The sequence below is a fragment of the Epinephelus lanceolatus genome, chromosome 10 (genome assembly GCF_041903045.1).
Source record: "Epinephelus lanceolatus isolate andai-2023 chromosome 10, ASM4190304v1, whole genome shotgun sequence".
In the NCBI taxonomy this organism is placed as follows: Eukaryota; Metazoa; Chordata; class Actinopteri; order Perciformes; family Serranidae; genus Epinephelus; species Epinephelus lanceolatus.
This window is the reverse complement of record NC_135743.1, coordinates 35637892-35655790: the sequence shown is the minus strand read 5'-3', so window position 1 is coordinate 35655790 and position 17899 is coordinate 35637892. Positions and strand designations below refer to the sequence as shown.

General features: G+C 40.9%; 1 protein-coding gene across 5 annotated transcripts in view; it reads right to left on the bottom strand.

Moving 5' to 3' along the window:
* Nucleotides 1-17899, bottom strand: part of oxr1a (oxidation resistance 1a) — a 219873-nt gene that overhangs the window by 40022 nt on the left and 161952 nt on the right. For all 5 annotated transcript variants that reach the window (XM_078171977.1, XM_078171976.1, XM_078171979.1 and 2 more), the window contains 2 exons: nt 7336-7443; nt 4028-4141 (listed from right to left, as the gene is read on the bottom strand). In XM_078171977.1, the coding sequence (XP_078028103.1) occupies nt 4028-4141; nt 7336-7443 (222 nt within the window). The remainder of the gene's footprint in view (nt 1-4027; nt 4142-7335; nt 7444-17899) is intronic.

Genomic DNA, 17899 nt, shown 5'->3' with positions numbered 1-17899 from the left:
CAGCAATATAATAAGACATATTTAAGTATTAAAGTAAATTAGCCGAATGCAGACAGGAAGTAAACATATTTTTAAACTGTGTTTCTTTGTGTGACTAGATATTATTTATTTAAATATGCTTAAGTATATGCTATATTTAAGCAGCTTACTTGGCTACATTTTGAAGGGAAGTTTGAACAGTACTGTCCTAGATGGTCTGATTTTTACTGCACCTTCTCTGAGTTCTCTAGGATCTGAGCAGCAGAGGCATGGCATTTTTAGACCCTGGGGAAAGTGAAAAACAGAACAAGGCTTTTTGCTAGAAAAGCTAATTAACAAGATAAAAAAGAAGTCTAATGCTGCTGGCTAATTGTCTTGTTTTGAGCTGCTTTGACTACTCAGTAAAGATACACCACTGATCTCTCTGAACACGTCAGTCAGGGCTGAGCTGAACAACCACACGCTCATAAAGAAGATCAGATTGTGGCTTGTGGAAAGTTGGAAGTGTATAAAGCTTGACTTAAGGTTGGGTGCTCGACACTTTTGATTTATTTTATTTTTATTTATTTATTTAAACTTTATTTATCCAGGTTTGCCTCATTAAGATTAAGAATCTCTTTTTCAAGAGGGACCTGGCCGAGAAGGCAGCAAAAGTTACAGACACACATTAAATTGATGAGTGTTGCTTGACCGTAATGACATATTTTTGACAGAACACAAGATCGCTTGAAACTTTCCTTTTATGTCATGCACTTGGAGAATTTTGTTACATTGCGCATGATCATATTTTGTTTTGCAACCCACATCGACTTCAACCATTCAGCGTCTCTGTCCACAGAAGCAGCCGTCTGTCAGCAGTAGCAGCTCCTGAGGAGCTGAGAGGACAAGGCCGGCCAAACTGCTTTCACCAGGCTGACTGACAGCAAACATTTACTGAACCTAAAAAAAATTTCATGTCATCCTCATGGGAAGAAATCACTTTTTACATGTACTGATTCACTAATGTTATTTCCCTGCCCACCATATGGAGTAAGAGGAATGTGCAGCTCACAGACAAACTGGGAGCTGATCAATCAATATGACAGATATGGTTAATAAGTGAAAAACACATATGGAGTGGGATATCTGTGAGATTTTAACAGCTGTCCGTGCAGATTATGCTTCACTAAACACAACTAAAACAGACTTGCACTGTAAAAACACAGGGAACTCTGACTACCATAAGATAACTGAAACCTTTTACTAAAACATAATTTGACAAAAACACGCGACTGTTTATGTTCTCTCGAGCAACACTTATCAAATTTGTTGAGTTTTACTATAAATCAGGCTTAAGTTTATTATCCTACCTATAATTCATATGACATTTTTATCATCAATTTTTTTTGTGATTTTATTGGTGATCATCCTTGCTGCCTTTGCATCAAAGACAACAAAGAATATAAATCTCAGACTTTATTATATTTTAATGTCCTCCTTCTCATGATGCCAACTCAATTACAGTAAACCTCCATTGTCTGCTGCCTTACAATCTGTTTTTAGTTATGAAAGCATAATAAAGACAACATATACAGTACAGGCCAAAAGTTTGGACACACCTTCTCATTCAATGCGTTTTCTTTATTTTCATGACTATTTACATTGTAGATTCTCACTGAAGGCATCAAAACTATGAATGAACACATGTGGAGTTATGTACTTAACAAAAAAAGGTGAAATAACTGAAAACATGTTTTATATTCTAGTTTCTTCAAAATAGCCACCCTTTGCTCTGATTACTGCTTTGCACACTCTTGGCATTCTCTCAATGAGCTTCAAGAGGTAGTCACCTGAAATGGTTTCCACTTCACAGGTGTGCCTTATCTGGGTTAATTAGTGGAATTTCTTGCTTTATCAATGGGGTTGGGACCATCAATTGTGTTGTGCAGAAGTCAGGTTAATACACAGCCGACAGCCCTATTGGACAACTGTTAAAATTCATATTATGGCAAGAACCAATCAGCTAACTAAAGAAAAACGAGTGGCCATCATTACTTTAAGAAATGAAGGTCAGTCAGTCCGGAAAATTGCAAAAACTTTAAATGTGTCCCCAAGTGGAGTCGCAAAAACCATCAAGCGCTACAATGAAACTGGCACACATGAGGACCGACCCAGGAAAGGAAGACCAAGAGTCACCTCTGCTTCTGAGGATAAGTTCATCCGAGTCACCAGCCTCAGAAATCGCAAGTTAACAGCAGCTCAGATCAGAGACCAGATGAATGCCACACAGAGTTCTAGCAGCAGACCCATCTCTAGAACAACTGTTAAGAGGAGACTGCGCCAATCAGACCTTCATGGTCAAATAGCTGCTAGGAAACCACTGCTAAGGAGAGGCAACAAGCAGAAGAGATTTGTTTGGGCCAAGAAACACAAGGAATGGACATTAGACCAGTGGAAATCTGTGCTTTGGTCTGATGAGTCCAAATTTGAGATCTTTGGTTCCAACCGCCGTGTCTTTGTGAGACACAGAAAAGGTGAACGGATGGATTCCACATGCCTGGTTCCCACTGTGAAGCATGGAGGAGGAGGTGTGATGGTGTGGGGGTGTTTTGCTGGTGACACTGTTGGGGATTTATTCAAAATTGAAGGCACACTGAACCAGCATGGCTACCACAGCATCCTGCAGCGACATGCCATCCCATCCGGTTTGCATTTAGTTGGACGATCATTTATTTTTCAACAGGACAATGACCCCAAACACACCTCCAGGCTGTGTAAGGGCTATTTGACCAAGAAGGACAGTGATGGAGTGCTGCGGCAGATGACCTGGCCTCCACAGTCACCGGACCTGAACCCAATCGAGATGGTTTGGGGTGAGCTGGACCGCAGAGTGAAGGCAAAGGGGCCAACAAGTGCTAAACACCTCTGGGAACTGCTTCAAGACTGTTGGAAAACCATTTCAGGTGACTACCTCTTGAAGCTCATGGAGAGAATGCCAAGAGTGTGCAAAGCAGTAATCAGAGCAAAGGGTGGCTATTTTGAAGAAACTAGAATATAAAACATGTTTTCAGTTATTTCACCTTTTTTTGTTAAGTACATAACTCCACATGTGTTCATTCATAGTTTTGATGCCTTCAGTGAGAATCTACAATGTAAATAGTCATGAAAATAAAGAAAACGCATTGAATGAGAAGGTGTGTCCAAACTTTTGGCCTGTACTGTATGTTTTCTTGGATAATGCACTCCAACAAATCACCTCACATTCTCCACAAGTGCCTCCACGACAAAATGAAGAACAGTTTGTGAAGCAACACATATGTCCTTGATGATGACTTTATGTGAAACATAGTATACACACAACACCTCCTGTCCTGTCCTTGGAATGTGTGACCCATCCTTGGAAATGATTGGCAATTCTTGTCTTTTTTTGCCCTCGACAGTGTGACACATCATCTTGGATGTTCACCTTTAGGCTGACAATGAACAGGGCTTTAAAATGTGACAGCAGTGGTTGAAGGATAAGTCAGTTTATGGTGTGCATGACAGGGTGTATATAGCGGTGACAGGGAGGCATGGACTATTCCTGTTGGGTTGGTTGTATATGTGCAAGTACTGTATGTGAGACACTGTGTATGATAATCAGGTGCAATGAGTCTATTGTTTCTGTTGCATGATCTCTTGTCTGCTTGCAGTTCCTAAAATTTAAGATGGAAGATATTGTGGCATTGAATGCATTTGTGATATACAGCCTTTGGCACTTCTCTGCTGGTAAACTTCCTTATTGATCATAGTGAACTATTTCTGACCAAATTAAAGAAGACAATGGCCCCACATCAAACACTTTGGTTCTGTTAGCTGTCACCTGAATAGTAACATACTTTAGCAGGAATGAGGTTATTACAAAAAGACCACTAACATCTATTGCATGTAAGACTAATAAGTTTTAGATCAAACATCTACAATACTATATTTCATACAGTTCTTGATTCTGCCCACAAATAGCATGAAAACTGTTAATACACTTATTCTGAGTGTGTGAGATTGTGCATCAGAGGTGTGGTCAACATACCGTCACCTTCTCTAAATCAGCTTCTGAGGAGGTGGGAGACAGGGGGCTGATGGGACTGAGGGAAGGAGAGCTTCCAACACTGGAGACGTACTCGGGATCAGGAACATACAGAACCTGCAAACACAATCCATGTCTGTATTTACACAGGCGCTGCCTTTGTGCAAACACGCATTGTACACCACGCATGCACACACAAGGAGGGGAAAAAAGAGAATCTCTCTTTCTCACACATATGCATACAGTTCACACACAACCCAACCACAACACTGACAAGGCAAATGACATGAAATCATGTGAATAGCCTCAGGCCACTGACAGGGATAAATGGAGAAAGGGAAAATGACAGTTATGATGATCAAGTCAACTTGTTGGAGTTGGCAGTTATGGGGATGAGGGAACTGATAATTTTTACGTAGTTAGCACATGGTGACAGCCAAATTTAGTTTATTTCTATACAGGACAGCAACTACCACATATTTTCATAATTTATAAATTTGTTGATTATTTTCTCAATTAACTAATTAATCATTTAAATAATAAAATGTCAGATTATAGTGAAAAATGCCCTAGGAATTCCCCAAACCAAAAGATATTTAGTTTAATAACAGAGGAAAAGGAAAATTAGTTGAGTGTGAAGCTACAGCCAGGAGACAGTTAGGCTTACCATACAGACTGGAAACAGGGTAAATCAGTGGCTAAATTCTTTCAAGTGTCACAAACCCAATGAAATGACTTGTTTTAATATCAGGATTTGATGCATTTGGTCTGATAACATTTGGAAAGTCTAGCGGGGCCATAAGATTAAATCATTTTATTCCCATTCAAGTAAGCAGAGTGCTGAACCGGAAGTGGCAGGCTCGGCGGGCGGAAGTCTCTAATGCGCTTGCTCTATGGGTAGAGCAGATAAGATAAGATATTTTGGGGGGCTTTCTTGTCATTATTTGATAGGACAGATTTAGCATGAAAGGGGGAGAGCGTGGGAATGACATGCAGCAAAGGGCTGCAGGTTGAAACTGAACCCCAGCCCCCTGCAGCAAGACAGTGTGTCTTGGAACATGTTGGACCTGCTCTACCAGGTAAGCCAGTGGGCGCCCCCTACGCAGCTCTTTTAATACATGCATGGGTTAAACTCAGTTACGGTAGACTGGCTCTGTCCAAAGATTTAAAAACAATCCTTACCAGCACTTCTAGAAGTCACTAATTAACAAGTTATCCTGGGTGTTTTTCTCTGTAAAGAAACCAACGTGTAAAAACCACAAGTTGCAGTTTAAGGGCCCTGCTGGCTGTTTCCAATCTTTATGGTAATTCAAGCTAACCATGTCCTGGCTGTAGCTTCATATTCAACATACACGCACGAGAGAGTGGTATTGATCTTCTCATATAACTCTCAGCAAATAAACTAATGAGAGTACTTTGCCAAAATGTTGAATTTATCTCTTAAGAGAAGCCCTCTACATGTTCATTACTGTATAACCTGTATAATATCTATTTTCAGAAAAAAAGATAAGTGGTTTTTAAGCCTTTAAAAGGGAACACCACCTGAATTAAGATTTTAAATATGTTATTTCCATGGCCTAGAAAAGTTCACTTAATATTTGTGAATATGAGCTACTCTCTCAAAGCCTGAAACCAGAGAGGAAGTGTCAAACTTGTGATATCATAGGATGTAAAGGCTGTGGCTGCGTCAGAGACAACGACCCACAGAATATTTGTTTTCTTTTTGACACCAAAATGAGCTTTTCAACTGTAATGTTCTTAGTTCTAAAACAGGGAATGTACCCATATTGACCGAATCACAATGTTTGTTTACAATAACATCCAGGTAGAAAACCCCTGCATCACACATATAAAATTAAATGGTGCTGAGCTAACGTTGCCTCAGTTGGTTAGTATTTAGCCATCTTAATAAGACATACCTATAAAATATCAATATCAGTTTGACTGTATATATATTTAGAATATTTTTACCTTGCAGTTAGACTGCCTTTTCCGACAGGGGACTGAAGTTATCATCTCAACGCCACCAGACTCCAGTGACAAAAACAGGAGTTCAGGATTGACCAAGTATCAGATAGAAATAAATATGATTACCAGTTATACAATTGTCAGTTGTCTCCCTGGAGGTGATCATTGTTGTTAGTGCAATGTCACTGTGATTCGATCTATACTCAAAACATTCCCCTGGGTACTTTAAGTGGCATCTATAACATCATTTCTAATTCACTGTCTATGGAGGAGGTCCAGACTTTATACTTCAACACATTAGAGTTTTAACACCCTAGCTTTTGGATTTAGGAGAGAGTTGCTCATGTATAATAATACTGTTGGACTGTCTCAGACCACAGGAATAACATTTATGAATTTTGAAAATGGCCGTAGTTCCTCATTGAATTTAATATTGAAATTCTTTTTTGGATTGTACATTTTTGGCATCTACAAGAAGTTGAGAGATGAAATATTTATCTAGGTACAGCTTTAGGGTTCAAGAAATGAGCTGTTTATGTTGTGGTATACGCTTGAGCTGTGGAAGGAGAAGAGAGCTGATGGTCCAGTAAGTGCTCTCTACATCCCACTGCTTGGACGCAGATCAACTCTGCATTGTTTGCCGAGAGCTGAGACAGGGGACGATGCCAACAGGATTGGCGTATGTGGTTCGTCCCCATTCGTCTGGATTTCATTTTGACGCCAAGAAATACAGAGACAAAATATCGTTTTGAATGTTTGTCACTTTTCCCAATTCAAAAACTCATTTAGAATTACTGAAAAAAGAAAAGACAAAGATGAAAGCCAGGGAAGCTGGCAGTATGTTTAGCGGGCTAAAGATGGGTAGTTTGTGTCATGTTGTCGGAACTTAAGCGTCTGTGGGAGAATTCAAGCATCACACATATTATTATGCCTTTTTTTTTTTTTTTAGAAACAAAATAGGTCCTTTGCAATGAATTGCATCCTAATGGGACAAATGACACTGTAATTAGCAGGCAATTAAGTTGGGATACAGATAGTAGGGATGTGAACAGTGAGTCAGCAATTTCCTCTGGGAGAGTGGGAGGATAAACACATGCAGCATGTGATGTTCCCAAAAAAAAAAACTATCTCCAATCTCTCCACCTAGTTTCCAATAAGCACAGTAGAAAATGTTAAGTGACTGTGAGACCAAGACAAACCATTGAGAATGCATTATGAACTGTCGAAGTAGCTACTGTGAGATTGACCGGATTGTGAAAAGGTGCAGATATGAGGTTGCTGAAGGACTGTGATGAAGTGATGCAGCTGAATATATCAGTGATGGCGTGCACGGCGGTTCACACCTGGCCAGGCACCACTGCTCTGGAGAACAGCTTGTTCAGCTGAACCAGTTCGTTGGGTGTGGTGTCAAACTTGAGCGCAATGCTGTTCAACGTGTCCCGCGATTCCACCTGGACAACAAAACAAGAGAAGGGGCACAAAATCACACTCCTGATTCTGTTCAGAGCATTTCCTTACAGCTGCAGAGGGAAGACTTGAAGATGTGACACAGATTATGAGAGACTGAGAGAGAGGAGCTGAAACACAGAGCTGCGCAATTATTACTTTAATGTTAGATTTTTTGCATGTTAGAATTAGGGATGTTATGCAAATTAAAGCTGTCAGCTGTTGACCAGGAATAGATTCCCACAGGAGGCAATGTTGCTGGCAGAGATATGAACTGACATGAATGTCAGCAGCAGTCTTGTGTTATCTCGTGAAGCACTCATGTAGCTACATCTGTCTCTTTTTTTCAATTTAAAACAACAAAGACGCTCTTATGAGCACAAAGTCTAGGGCTAACTGCGAATTGATTATTTTCATTATTGATTAATCATTAGTCTATAAAGCACCAGATAACTAATACTGACTGTTTACGAAACCCTTCCCCTGAAAAATGATTGTGCAATCAAAGCTTAGCAACTGTAACTAGGCACAGCAGGTCTGTCAAACTTCTGTAAAGCCAAAAACTTAAGAGGACAACAGGCTTGGGCAGTATTTTTTTTCATACCTTCATACCTTACTGACATTTCACCAGGCTATACGGTATATGACAGTCTTTGTGTTAAAAAAAACAAACAAACAAGGAATAAAGGCTGAGCTATCGGTGATAAAAGTCATTTTAGCACGTATGTCTAACATACAATGCTGTGTTTCTAAAATGAAATTAGCCTACTTAAACAAGTCTTGCTGGATTTAAATACTTATTGTCCATATAATAAAAAACAGACAACAAATAAATGCCCTTCTTGCTGAAGAACCTGATGACTCTTGTTTTCGCAGTGAATACCGATATATCACTGGGCTGAACTGAGATGATGTGTGTTGGAGGTGGTCATTTTAAGATAAAGTTATATGCGGCAATACTTCCAACAGCGGCATTTTTTGTTCATACCAGTCCTGTAAAGTTATCCCCACCACTCGCAGTCAACACCTTTCTCAGCTCAGCTGCCTGTTCCACCAGTAGACACTGACCTCTGGCGCCTGTCATGATAACTACTTTTATTGGGCAATATACTGTCCGAGACATAATTGCGATAAACAATATTATCGTCATTTTATGCCACTGATCTTATGATAATATAATAGCATATTGCAACTACAACCTTTCAAAGAGCAGTGAACTATTAATCTGACAAGAAATGACGGCAAAACGCATCACAGCATATTGTTTTTCGGTTCATTTGGCTCGGGCACTGTGAAAAAACGCTTCGGCATTGCATCCAAGTCTTATGGGGCCTCCACTCGTAACGAAGGGTTAAGTTACCATGTGCCACCTCCAGTCATTTCAATGTAGGAAAGGCAGCAGAGGGAAAGCGGTTTGAACGTATCTGTGGGGGTATGAAGCCATTGCCACCCAAGTGAACACGCGCAGATTTTGCTCTGCTGTGCTGAGCAAAATCTGAACTACCGGCGGTTGTTGCTTGGCTTTGGTCTATCAAATAGCAAGCATCACACAAGCAAAAATAAGACAAGATGGAGGAGCTGATAATGTTGGTGTCTGAATACCCAGAGTTACGGTGCCAGCAACTTATTAGGACAACCAGAGAAAAAAAAGTAAATTGTCCAAATATGTAGAAATCTTTGGCAATGTCAGTATGCATCTACAAGTTAGCTTGCACTTGCCAATGTTTACAGAAGCACCTGCCTGTCATTGCAGCTGTGGTCCGTAGTGGTTACTGCATGGCGGCATGAAGGCGGCTTTAGAATGGAAGGGAAAACCGCACTATTTATTCAGGCAACATGTTGACTAAAATTTTGGTGACATTCTTATGTAAATAGACACAAATGTAAACACAAAGCAATAACGTACCATATATGGACATGACCTCGATCATTTTTGCTGACCTTGATAGGTCGATAATGTAATTATCCTGACAGGCCTAATTTGGGCTTGCATTTTTTTTTTTAACCACGCTAACCTTTGTACTAACTAACTCTACACTTAATATAATTTGATAAAGCATATCAACCTGAACCATATTAAGGGTACAAACAAACAGAAGAAGAGGTAGTGCTTCATGTTTAACAGATCACACAGGCTTCTGATGTGGCGACATCCTGTGCTCAGCTGCTGCACCCTGCAGTTTTACGCAGGTGCATTTGCTTGTCTCCACCAGTTAAAATCCATACAACAGAGATGTGCTCCACGTGTCTGAACTAGTTAAGCATCTAACATGCCCAGTGGGAGTTTCTACCTTCCAAATAAGGCTGACAACCCTGTCAGAAAGTGCCTGCAAATGTGAGAAACGTGGTATGAGTGAAAAAAAGTGAGCTCAGGGGAGAGAACCCCTGAGAACCAGACAGGCAGGGCTGACTCTGAGCCGTGTATAATTAGGACAGGATAATGGCACTGTGTGTTTTAGTGCAACAGTCATGGGACTGCCTCAGTGGTTCACAGCATGTGTGCAGCCTCCCTGTGTATGTGTGTGTGCAAACAGTCCCAGAAAAAACACCAAGGAATGACAGCTTCTCCAAATTCTTGACATGACGGATTGTTTCCAGGAGGATGTTCTTGCACCGACAGACAGACACACACACAGAGCACAGACACAGACAGGTAGTTGAGTAAGAGGAACCAAGACAGACAAGCTGGAACATTAGTAACACAGAATCATTGTGTGTGAGGGAGTCACACATGACATGATCAGGATCATGGTCATGCCAGCAGCACATAGCAACATCGAGGGGGAGAAGCAGAAAATACAGAAACTCAGCAACCAGTGAATGTGTTCAAATTTAGTATCACTACTGTTGACGTGCATTAACTCAAGCTCCAAACACAGACTATTCTGTCTCCAGGTAGCAACTAAAAGTCATTGTGAAGTGAAAAATTAGAAGCTATTGCATCTTCACTGCATTACACGGGTGTCAGACAGCATTTCATGAGACAAAATCCTCAGTAAACTCACAGAGATGAAGCATGCATGGAATAAGATTTGGTTTGAAACAGAGCTCTTAGGAATTCATATTTTCAAATATTTGAAATATACAAAGTGTACTTGATTTAGCAAGAACAACAGAGCCATATGGCACCATCCCCAAAATCTGTGGCTCAGAGAGGCGAGCAAATCAAGCATTCATCAGCACAAATATTCAGAGTGTGTGATGAGCTATGGAGACAGGGGCCAAGGCTGTGGGCAGGGTTGGGGTAAAATGAAGCCAGGTGAGGACTGAGGCAGGATTAAGTGGGAAAAGCACTGCTGATCAAGTGAGAGATGGTGGTGCATTCCCAGCAAGAAGCAGTAACACAAACCTGAACAAGAAAAACCTGCAGAAAACTCAGAGACATGTTGGCTGCGTATTGTATTTGGATCCGGAACAATTCCAATTTACATCAACTTCAGCAGAATGTTTGTTTGTCCCTCTGATACTGAATATAGGGGTCATTTAAAATGATTAATGATCAGGATGTTTTAAAATTGGTTAAAATTCTGATAAATGGATTCAGACAAGCACCCATTCATAATAAGGCATTGTCTGAAGCAAGCTACCTACAGGCAACCAGAGGAATACTAACAACACTGATACAACATCTCAGGAAGAAAGCCTCTTAGTGTAACTGACCATAAAGTCATATGATAAAAAGCTTGCTAATGATGAATGAAACCCAACAACAAGAGCTAGTAAAACACTTAACACCATGAAAGCATGGGACTCACTAAAAACATGTTGTTTTCACCCAGGGGCAGTGCCTCATGTCCTGCGTCTATGTGCCTGGTGCACATCCTGGTTGGCTCACATTGGGTTGTCACATCACTTTTTGGATAAGCTAGCTAAACTGTGGCCTAAATGGTTGTTTATTAACGTTATATTTGCCTTGGCCACAAGAGACATAACACCTAACTGTGACTTCAAACAGCGATGATTTTCATATTCCTTGTGATCATCAGTTTACAAAGACACACTTCTATTTTTGCTCCTTGCTGCTGCTGCTTGACCATCACAACATTATATGGGAAAATATGTACAATTAAATAGTGCTAAAATATACTGACAAACTAAAATACATTGAACAAAATGTGAAAATACACTCAGAGCACTGGCTGAGATGGTCATGAAGCCCGTCAAAGCATGCACAGCTGTGCTCCACAAAACGACGCCCATCAAGGGGGAATACTTTGCTTTAAGGGAGTCCCATGAAAGCACAGTGACAGTAAGTTATTGCATTGTCAGTGCTTGAGAGCCCAGCTCTTTTTGGAGCTGAAATGTCTTGTGATGCTGGTCACTTGCTTCTAGCACCATCCTTCACTGTAGGGGAATCAAACAAAGTGGGGGTAGGAGAATGTTGACAGTCCAACATAAAAGCAGTTTAGGTCTTGAAAATTAAAAAGTATGTCTGCAAAGTGAGTTCTGAAATCCTGAAATCTCGGCAACTGACGACAGTCATTTTTATTGAATAACTCTCCTTTCATCATGGGTTATTTCTTACACATCTATTCATGTCTTTTTAAACTGGGCTCTTCTATGGAGACTGAGCTAGCTAGGGGTTTGGCAAAACGGTGTTGTGAGTGTGCTAAGTGCTAATCCAAGGCCCAGATTGTGGGCTACATTGAGTTTGGATACCCTACTCACTGGGGGAACAAACTAATCAGATCTGAGGTCAGTCATGCCGCTGGGATACAGTCTCTATGACTCAGCAATGTGAGCAATTTTGTTTGGAAAACAATGAACAAGGCAGAGCAGAGATGCATTGTGCAGCATGGACTGGGTGGGCTGACTGAGATAGGTTTACTGGCAGAGGTTTTGCAGTGAGCAGAGCTACACTGCAGAGGATGAAGGGTGATGATTGACTATTCTAGGCTTCTAACTGATTGCTGATGGATGTCACCAAACATAAAGTGATGGGAGGATTTACAGGCAAAAATTTCAAACACCACCACTGGCGATCATAATAGATAGATAAAAAACAAAATAATTTTATCATTTATCAATGTTATTGTAGCAGGTGACAAGTGAAAATTGACATAGTGATTCACACATATGCCGCCTGTTAACCCACATGTCTATTTTTGCCCTGTTCACAGACAGATCTCCTTGAAGAATCAAAGTGGAGATACACAATAACAGCAGTTTGCTGAGATGATTAAATTGTCCTGCTAGATTAAATGTTAATTTGATCAGTTTCTCGAAACAAATCAAATCAGTAGACATCCTTCATTTTTCAAAATGCTATTTGATACCTTTATATCTTCACTGCTTGTTCATCAGGCCAGATTTAATTTAATACTTTGATCAAAGTTGAGATTAAGTTAAATGGAGGTTGCACGGCAACCAAGGCAGTGAAGACATAGACAAAGCTTGTTGCTGTCAGGTTTAGAGATGAATATAATTCATCACAAGCAAATACAGAGACTTCTTGTCTGTGTGAGATATAGATAGCAACTATAAGACAAAGTACATAAAGTCAAGTAATGAGCTGCTGAATTCAGTTATTTAGGCTATGTGAATATCATCAGGATGTACAGTATTTTCAATGACATCACGAAAGTTAGGAAACTGCATTTTCAGCTACTATACCAAAGTATTTAGGCAGGACATTTTCTATTGACCTCATGTTTCACTTATTGAATCAATGCATGTGGGTTAATGTAAGGGATGTTAGTTTTAGTTACTTGTGCTTTCAATAGCCCAACACCCATTCATCGGTAAATAACCGGTTAATTCTTACAAAAGAAATGCAAAATGAGGTGAAATACAAGACGCCTTACTTTTTGATTTGGTGCTCCACTGACTCAGTGACCTTTAGTGCCGCATTTCATTTTGAGGTGATGAAATTTGTTATGTTTTATGATGTAATTGTCTTGCCTTTATTTTACTTTCTGTTGGCTTTGCTGACAGACAGCTTGCCAGCAGCGTTAACATGTGAAAACATCGCCATCGCCCACCCTCTGATATCCACTGGTTATCTAGACTTGGTTGCTCTGCACTGCACACCATATGGGTCAGGTGGGAGCGAGCTAGCAGTACTGCTTATTTACTGTACTATTACTGCTGGGAATACAGTCCAGGTAATGGGATGGTGTTGCTGTGGAAACATGGTGGCCACCCTCCGGTCTTCCCCAGGCCCCCAGGAGGTGTGCTGGGCTTTAAAGCCAATTTCTGTTGTGGCCAAACAGCAGTGCTGCAATTTCCGGAGCCCGTAATGTGATGTCACTGGGCTGAAAAACACTTTTTCTCATTAGACTTTGATTGCAAAAGAGACGTTTATAAATTCATTTAGGTTAGTTCATTCCACTATCAAGATTTAATCTATTCAGTCCAATGACATTTGGAAAGTCTAAAAGAGCTGCGAGTTTAAATCATTTATCACCATTCAAGTTAGAGGAGTGCTAAACCTGGAGTCAGCTGCCGGGGCACATTCAGCCATGGTATGTGGCCGTAAGTCTCTAGTGCGCCTGCTCTATGGGCCCAATGCAGAAGCAGCACTGACCATCCAGGTAATTTCAAAAAGAAAAAAGAAAAGAAAAGAAAAAGATCTTCTTTTTTTATTCTCTTAAGACATCCATGGTCTTCCCCCTGGTCACCTTGGTTGAGTAATCAGCCTTCTTTTGAGCTGCAAAATCCCTTTAGCATTGTTTAGTGTGTTATCACCACCAGCCGCACTGACACAGCTAACGGTCCTAACATAGCTAACAATGCTGAAGGGGGCTTGTGACTCAACATTGGGCGGCAGTAGCTCAGACCATAGGGACTTGGGTTGGGAACCAGAGGGTCGCCTGTTCGAGTCCCCGTCCGGACCAAATATGGAGCGTGGACTGGTGACTGGAGAGATGCCAGTTCACCTCCTGGGCACTGCCGAGGTGCCCTTGAGCAAGGCTCCGAACCCCCCAACCGCGCGGGGCGCCTGACCAAGGCAGCCCCCTCACTCTGACATCTCTCCACTTTGTGCATGTATAGGTCTGGATAAGCTCTTACCCCTCTGTTATAAAGCTCAAATATATATGTGCATAGGTGTGTCCCTAAAATTATTACATATTAGTCAGTCACCAAAACAAACATTTAGATATAAACAATGTAGCAATGGTCTAGAAGCTAAACTAAAAGTCACAGTCTGATAATGGTAATGCAACTAGTTAACTGCATTGTTGATCTCATCTTCCATTATTGTTGATCAGATTAAGAAGTCAAATCCAGTAAACCAAACTGGGCTCATCCACAACTGCTGATATAACTCTGTTTACTGTGTATAAGAATGACAGAGAGAAACTCAGATGTTAAACATTTCAATGCATGCCTGTACTGATGTGGACGAACAAGATACCAGTTACAGTTAGAATTAAGTATACAAAGAGCTGAATAATTAGGTCTATCTATGCTGCATGTAAATTTCATTTCCAAATAAGATCAAACCAAGATATGAGTCAAAACCAGGATACTAGTTTGCATGTCGACATACTCACTGATCTCTGCGTTGATCAAATAAATGCAGGTGAAAGACAAGGCAGCGTGGTCGAAAAAACCTAGGAAATACCTTGGTGTCTTTCACCACGGTGACTAAAAGAATGCACAACGACATGAGCAGGACGTGATGACAGCATCTCAAACATCTCCTCATAAATGTGTTGTTAACAACCGCTCTTAGACATCTTCTGACAACATCAAAGTCCTTTAAGAGTTGTCATCTCATCAGCTTTGTAAAGGGAGTCGTACTGTTTGTTCAGACAACAGCAGATAAATATCCTGTCCTCAAAGTCACAGTTGTAAAGATCAGACCCGGAGTGGTAAAGTCTCCGAGACTCTACAAAGAAACACATTCACTGTGTCTTCACAACGAAGGAATAATAAGCTGAATAATTACTTTAAAAAAACGCTATAGACTAATACTAATAAGTGTAATTGTGATACAGTGGTGGAATTCTGCATTGAGTACTTTTACTCAAGTAAAGGACTTAAATACTTCTTCCACCACTGTTGTGGTGTGTCACAACTGACCATCAATCATCCCATCCTAAGGCCTTGAAACACGAGCTGACTGCCGGGTCAGTTTCGGGCCATCGTCAAGAGTCTGTCGCCCCAGTTTTTGCAGTGTGACCCACACTGTTGGCACTAGTTGGCAGCTTTGTGGCCAATTTGGCAGAGCTTGTCTGTAATGAAATTGCTCTGATTGGCAGTTCAGTTCAGTGCAAGAGATGAGAGACAAAAGTGTGGAAAGCAAACACATTTAAAATCGAGACGGCAAGAGATCAAAATGAACATGTTAAATTAGGTAAGATTATTATTGCTGGCCATTGAGCTCTATAGCAGAAATGGTTCAATGGTTCGCTAGCGCATAGTAAATATCATTTGTTCTTTGAACATCAAGTTGTTTTGTTAATGTGCTAACTGGCTAACTAGCATCTTGAATGTGTCCTATCTGTCTTCTGTTCTACCTTTTTGAATGACGAATACAGACTTCTGCCACCTGCTGCAATGGCAACCTGAGGTGGAGCAATAGTCTGCCTTCAACACCACTAGATCTCTGATGTTGGTTAGGTGTGTCTGGGCCTTTAAAGTATTTACAACTCCCTGTTCATCATTGTGTTTGTGTCATGTCCTTGGTTCACAAGTGGTGTTTCATGATTGAAAAATCAAAGTTTTGTTTTAAGGCACAACAGGAGTCTTCCTTATGGTTTTTTTGTAATTAGGAACATCAAGAGTTAATAATCAGCAGGGCTCCTACAGTGTCAGACCCTTTCATCCAGGCGGCTTCAGCACAGAGCATTGATTCTCCCTAGGTGCTATTTGCTACCGTCTCATCCATGAACTATTTATTTTTAGCTTTATAGCTCCTCTGGTACTTAGCAAAAAACCGACCTATAGGACACTCAGGTCCACAGGACATTTACAGCTGCTAAAACACTGTTTTAAGACGCTCTTCTTTAGCATTCTGCAATATGAGGCCACAGATCTGGCTTATATTGACAAAACCTCTGCTCTCTGCTTTCAGACTACATATTTTCAAGCTTATAGCCCAGCCAATGACAGCTGCTGGCTCTTGCATCACATAGCTGCTCTGGTAGTTCTTGTATCAGGAGCTCAGCCAATCAATATGGGTAAAAATATCTGCTGTTCAATGAAGTAAACATTGGCAAAGCCAGGTGGTGGGCTGATCTTGGCACTAAACACGGTGTAATAATAGTATGATTCAAGTTTGCCTTTTAAACTTAATTAATCACTTTATCTACAAGGCAAGTGATGTTAACAGCATGAGTAGCTTTGCATGTCACTGACCATCGAGGCACGACAAAAATGATACATGTGACTCCACCAAACCCAAGAGCTGTAGTCATTGATCGTACTGTAAGAGAAGCTATCTCTAACTCAATTAAGTGGCAGAGGACAGGAGACATGCAAATGTGACCCACTGATAAAGACCTGTTATTGACAGAAGAACGAGGGAGGGTGGGTAAGAGAAAGAGAGTAATCACAATCAGGATCATAGCCGCTAATGACAGGTGCAACCTATCTTCTTATCCTCTGGATCAATAATACCCATTATTCATCTCCAACTGGGGATGAATAATTAAGCTTCTTCCTGTTCGGGTGACATCTGTCCTTCTGAGGAGAAGGGTAGAGTAAGGCAGAGACAGCCATCTTGAGAGTGACTGACATCTAGCTAATGGTCACCTTGTTGAACAGGAGAGGACGCCAAGATTCAACAAGGGCAGTCGGCCGGACAGCCAAAGACTAATAGCTCCATTAAAGAGTCCACTGGCATTTTGGTAAGCATGGGACCTGAGAGCAAATCTATGAGTGCTACTGCAAAAGGCCAACCAAGGAAATAGGATGGACTCTCAGTCTCTACGGCTTATTGGTCACATTATTAAGCAGAAATGTTTTTAAAAGGTAACCACTAGCAGGTGTGAGCTGACCTACAGAGACCTTTCTCTGCATCGAGACCGCCTAATTTTCTCAATGAAAAATGAGATAATGAGTCACAGAGAAAGGTAAAATGAAAAAAGTCGGAGAAGAGTGAAAGAGAAACCATAATCGTCACAATGAATTGACTGTCATCATCAAACTGGAAATAAAACTCAACAGTGTACGATTTAATCACCCATAATGCCATATTAAAGCAGCTATTGCCCCTCATTTTATAATGAAGGATGAAGCCCAGCTTTAGCATGACAGTTGCCATGGCGACTTTGTCATTACTATCCTAATGGCATGTGTACTGTGTGCAACTGCACCCTTGCTGATCGTTTGCAGACCTAAATTTAGACCCTCTATAAGTGACAGGGGAGAAAGTCACACCATTGTGTCCTTTTTAAGAGGACACAGAACAAGTTTGCTGTCTCACTTTCAAGCTCTGATGGATCCCTGCTTGTGCCAGGCGCTGACATCCTGCTTCAGGCTCTGACAGCATTTCCACTAATTTACCAACAC